The following is a 6,000-nucleotide window of genomic DNA, read 5'->3' as shown; positions in this document are numbered from 1 at the left end:
ACGCAAAACTCTGGACCTTCAACCAAAATTCTTGGATCTTAACACACCACCAAAACACATGGGTTGTGTCTCCATCTTCTGATTGGCATTGCCAGCAGGTGGGTGTGTCTTTATGACCAAGCCTATACAATCTATAGGGTGTCCAATAAAATCTATATAAAATCTTGAACTGCATAAGGTGCACCCTTGCATCTCTACATACAGACTTGACATTTTTTAGAATCCTAGCCCACACTCCTTCCTCCAGTACCGATTTTAAATCTTTCCCCCATAATCTCTTGATAGAAGTTAAAGCTCCGTCCCCAAGACTCTGAATTAGCAGGGAGTAATACACTGATGCCTCATGACCTTTTCCAAAAGCAGTAATCACCACTCCCAGAGTATCTGCCGCTTAAGGGTGGTGTATGCTACTCCAAAAATAGTACAGAGCAGATGGTGCAGCTGTAAACACCTAAAGAACTGAGATCTGGGAATCCCAAAATGTTGAACCAAATTTTCAAAGGATCTCAACACTCCACTCTCATATAGGTCACTGAGCGTATTAACCTCCCTCACAATCCACTCTGACCAGCAGAAAGGGGACTTAATACATAATTTTGGGTTCAGCCATATGCTTGAGGCAACATTTAAATAAATGTCCGAATTAAACACTCTGGACACTTTTGTCCGTACTGAGTGCAAATGCGAGATAACGGGGTGTAACATAACTTCTCCGATTAGTTTGATAGAAAGGCTTTGCAATAGCAAAATAGGGGCAAGAACTTCCTGTTCAATACAAAACCAGGGAGGGGCTCTCTCAGGTGGAAGCGACCAATGAGCCAAATGTATGAGACCGAATGCATAATAATAAAACAAAATCTTGGGTAGGCCTTGCCCACCTTTGTCAATTGGCCTATGTAATTTATTGAAATGTAATCTGGGATGTTTACCATTCCAAATGAAGGACTTCACTATGCTATCAATTTGCTTGAAATAAGAGAGGGGGACATCTACAGGGAGAGATTGTAGCAGGTAGTTGAATTTTGGAATACAATTCATTTTAATAACATTAACCTTCCCAATCATGGATAAATGTAATGAAGCCCACCTGCCCACATTGCTCGAAAACCTTTTTATTAAAGGGTAAATATTAACTCTAACTAAATCACACAAATTTGCTGGGAATAAAATGCCCAAATATTTAATGCCGTTTGGGCCACTGGACAACTTGACAAAAGAAACTTAAAAATTAATAGATTCAAACCTAGATTTTCAGGGACGAAAGGCAAATGTTTATCCACTGAGCCAGGCACATTTTGCAGTGTGTTTTTGATGAGTGTGCTTTTTCACATTTGATGAAAGAAACATAAAAATTGCCAGATTTGAACCTAAACTTTCAGGAATAAAGGGTTAAAGTTTACCTGCTAAAAATCATCAGCTTCAGATCAAGATTTACTGGGCCAAATGGTGAGCTTTTATCCCCTGAGCCACTCAGTTTGGCATGTTTTGCAGTGTGTATTTGAGGCAGATGTTTTTTTTGTTTTTTTTTGTCATTAACAATTTTTATTGATTCCACACACAAATCAACACAAACAGCACATGAAAACACGGAATCAACTTTCAACAAATATTCTCCCCTCCCCCCAACACACATCCCAGTGGTCAGACAACGAATAATAACAGACACACATACAAGCAGACAGTCCATAGAAAATACTGAGACATAAAAACATTTGCCCAACAAAAAAGAAAAAGGGTTATACACATCAATTAATTACATACACACCATTTATACTGTCTCTCTCCACTGTTCCTCCCTGGCAATCCTCCAAGAAAGCCAAATAAGTGCCCCACTTCTTCTCAAAGGCACCCAAGCTGCCCAGCCGTCTATGCGACATCTTTTCAAAGGCCACCACTCTGCCCAATTCGGTGCACCACTCAAGGATCATTTTCCTGCCGATCATCACACTGGTAAGGACCCAGTTTTTAATGACCCAGTTTTTAATGTGTGTATTCCCTAAGTTAACCCCCACCCCATCACCCAAAATACAAAGTCTGGGGCAGAATGAAATCTGAGTGCTCAGGATCTCACAGACATAACTCTGAACCCTCGACCATAACTCTTGAATCTTAATACAATACCAAAAAACATGGGCTATGTTCCCATCCTTTGACTGGCATCGCCAACAGGTGGGTGTATCTTTAAGACCAAGCCTATGCAATCTAGAGGGAGTCCAAAAAAACGATGCAGAATCTTAAATTGAATGAGGCGCATCCTTGCAATTGTTAGATTCATACCAAGACTTTCAGGGATGAAAGGCGAGCATTTATCTCCTGAGCCACAAAAGCTGAAGTGTTTTACAGTGTTTTTGAAGTGTGTGCTTTGACGAAAGAAACTTAAAAATTACTAGATTTGAACCTAGACTTTCAGGAATAAAGGGTTAAAGTTGATCACATAAGCTACAGAGGTTGGAGTGTTTTTTCTGTTTTTTAAGGGGGGATTTTTCATTACAGATGATGAAAAAAAAAATAAATAAAAATAAAATAAATTGTCAAATTTAAACCAAGACTTTTAGGGATGAAAGGTGAGAGTTTATTCCCTGAGCTTGGCAAAAGCATATTATTTGAACCGCTGAGTTTGTTTATTGCAGCAGTGTTTTCAAGGGTCTTCAATTTTAGTACTCCTTTTTAAATTTGTCCATGGGGTTGTTTTTCTTGCTCATTATTACCTATTAATTTAGCTGAAATAACTTTGCTTATTTTGTAAATTATTTCAAAAGGTGGCATTTAAAATGCAGGATTGAGTGTGTGTTTCTGCGACCCACCATACAGGCAGAGGCAGAAGACATCCCTTCAGATTCATTATCTCTGGTTACTTTACAGTAAATGTTACAGAGGATTTATAGCCACCTCTCTCCAATTTATTTTATTTATTTACTTCACAGGAAACTAGTCCAGACATCCACAGTATTGGTTTTAGATGAGCATGTCAGTCATTATACACATCTGGAGGATCCCAGAGGCTTCAACTCATTCTGAGCTAAAGCTTTATATAATGACTGGAGAGAGAGCTACCTAGAACGCTGCATTAGTCATGAGAATCAAGGTTTTACAGGAGAAAATATGGACATTAAGCACTGAAATAAGTAGTATGAAATAGTGCCCCAAATAAGTTGTGGCACAAATCATATTCTAAGAATATACCTGTCTATTTATTAAGTCAGTCAGTCATGTTTAAAATGTATGAAACTGATATGTAAGTGTTCATGGTTAAGTTAAACACTGTGACATGCTGTCGATCACCACTGGAAACAATTATACTCATCCCACAGTTTGTAAAAACAAATTACACTATCAATTTGTGTGCACTAATTTAACAGTGGGAACCAATGAATATTCTATTCAGTAATATATATATTGTAGCAGTATATCCTTTCAAACCCTTATACAATGTATAATGTAATTTTGACAAAAAGCACCAAATAAACAACCTATTGCCATAATAGTTTTGTGCTCTAAGCGTTTATGGATCCTTGCACACTTAATTCTTTCTGAATTTGATCAGTGTCATTTTAGGATAACAGACTGCTGATGAGGTAAATCTGAGGACGTCCCAAGATTTATCAATACTACAGTGGCGAACACAACTTGCAGAAGAATGGCACGATGAAAAGAAACGTTAACATTTTTAAACACTAAAGTATTGCAGTATAAATTAAGTTTAAGATCCAGAATTGAAAAAAAAAAAAATGTAATCTCTGACATCAAGTGAGTCCAGGTCTGCCAATACAGTGTCACCACAGTAACAAAGAATGTCCTGTTGTCAATGCAGGTTTATAGTTCACATACAGAGTCTCTCCATCAGATTTCAAGTGTCTGCTCAGTAAGTGCTCCCCAACACGGAAATGTTCTGGTCTACTTCTTCTTTGTGGCTCTCTTCCCTTCTCCCTTCTTTGGTTTTCCTTTTCCTCTCAGTTTTCTCAAGCGCCTCATTTCCTCCTTGAAATCCTGGTGCTCATCTCTACAACATTACCAAAACTAAAATATATCAGTATATTCCACAAAAACAAAGTGACTAAACAGAAAACAAGCTCGTAAGGTGTACTATAATTTCGTGCCACAGCCTACCTGAAGAGTCCCATGTATCTGAGCTTCTGTGTCATGGAATAGTAGATCTTGTGTGGGGGGTACCAATCATACACTTCTTTTTTTTGAGCCATGGGGGGTTCTTTAAAAAGTTCTACCACTTTCATGGACTTGGGGTCTGTGTGACGAGCCACATCTCCAAAGATTCGGGCACTCAGGCGAGCCATGCGCAGGGCATAGTTAGACAAGTTGGCCATCTTCACCTAGTAGAGTGTGCACACTTGTTAAGCATTAGTTAAACACCTTATACATTCATTTGCATTCAATTCATATATATATATATATATATATATATATATATATAATTATATCTCTAGACCTAGAATTTGACAGCTATCTAAAGTAAGACAAGAACAAAATTGTTATTCTTCGTCTTTGAAATGCAAGTGTGCATTTTAGCTTAAGTAATATTTTACTAAATACTAAGTCTGCAGGCGATAAACATGCATGCTTTGTAGACTAACAAATAAGTGAATTATTGTACGTGAGACAAAATAGCTTACCCTTTACTAAAATCCCCAAATAAGCACCTGCGGTCAGAAAAACACGGATTAAATGTCTAATACAGACATTTGCATAGATATCAATCAATATCTATAAAACAAACACAGAATCTTCAGTTAGGCGTTTGATTAGCTACCCGTACAACCTTGAAAAGCTCAAAAACACATTGGAGAACGTGAAAGAATGCGCATGCGCAGATCGGCCAAGCGCTTCCTCTTGGATCCTCTCGGGTCCTTGATATAATAGTAAAAAATATGGTTTATTATTTCCCCTAACTTCGTGGTACAGAGTCTTCCCGTTTTCCAAGGTGATATATTTTATATTTAAAGACGAGGGTTATCGATTATAATTATATTGATCGGTATTGCGTATGTCTTTTTTATTTGAAAAGACTACTGCTTTAAGGACCTGGCCAGAGATAGTAATTCTGTACAAGCCCCTCTCGACAAATAAGGTTAGCAAAAAAATAAAAAATAAAAAGCCAACGTAGTGGTACACTGGCGAGGAGACCAGATGCAGTTCTTTTTGAATGGATGTCTATGGAGAAAACGCGTCACTACACTGAATTAACTGATTTTGTGAGAAAACAGCTCATCACTTCATAGACTGACCGCCTGTCGGCTCATCTTCAACATGTTTTATACTAAACAATCCTTTTGTTGTGAACTGTGTGTGGAGATTACTACGATAAAATACCTGTTTTATAAGATAAGTAACGGACAATTTTGCGACAGGTTAGTGTCAGTTTACGGCTAATCCCTTTCATTTGTATGGTATCCGCAAACGGTGATTTACTGTCGTAACACTCCGAACGCTGTTCACGAGTGGCTTAGAAGACTCAGGTTGATACTGAAGTATAAAATAATCTCTGATTCTGGTCATTCTTTTCAAGATAGCTGCGCTTTTGTCCAGTCATCATTTGATTCGTGACTTAAACAGTATTATGGAATAGATAAAATTGTATGGTTTATTTGGTTTAAATCAACTTGTTACTGGGATTATATAAGTGTAATTCATTGCATCGTAGCGTCTTGAAAATGTTATGAACATTACTGGAAACTGTACAAGTCTTTTCCGTATAGAAATAGTTTCCAAGATGAGAGTTCTGTCCACTGATATATAAGCAGTGTATATAGAAATAATCACGATTATTAGGGCTGTGTGATGTTTACAAGATTTGCAGTAAAATCTTTGTCCACTGGATGGCGATACCTGCATTAAAGAAAAGTAAAAAAGAAAGCTGCAGAAACACAGTTAAATTAACTGATGGACAGCTCACTGGATTAGCATGACAATCACGTTTTTCCTTTCCTTCCAGAGGATGTATCTATTAACACAATTCTGGGGACAAAATAAAGGAACAAGAAGATA

The 6,000-nt window shown here is 37.6% G+C and overlaps 1 protein-coding gene across 1 annotated transcript; it reads right to left on the bottom strand.

Moving 5' to 3' along the window:
* Positions 1–1,512: 1,512 nt before the first annotated feature.
* Positions 1,513–4,822, bottom strand: mrps33 (mitochondrial ribosomal protein S33). The gene is made up of 3 exons (XM_051688094.1): positions 4,629–4,822; positions 4,108–4,328; positions 1,513–4,000 (listed from the first exon to the last, which is right to left on the bottom strand). Exons 2-3 carry the CDS (start codon positions 4,320–4,322, stop codon positions 3,895–3,897), a joined length of 321 nt encoding a protein of 106 aa, XP_051544054.1. The 5' UTR covers positions 4,323–4,328; positions 4,629–4,822; the 3' UTR covers positions 1,513–3,894.
* Positions 4,823–6,000: the final 1,178 nt, after the last annotated feature.

Source organism: Myxocyprinus asiaticus, chromosome 45, assembly GCF_019703515.2.
Source record: "Myxocyprinus asiaticus isolate MX2 ecotype Aquarium Trade chromosome 45, UBuf_Myxa_2, whole genome shotgun sequence".
NCBI lineage: Eukaryota > Metazoa > Chordata > Actinopteri > Cypriniformes > Catostomidae > Myxocyprinus > Myxocyprinus asiaticus.
Note: the sequence above shows the minus strand (reverse complement) of the source record. Positions and strands in the feature narration are given on the sequence as shown.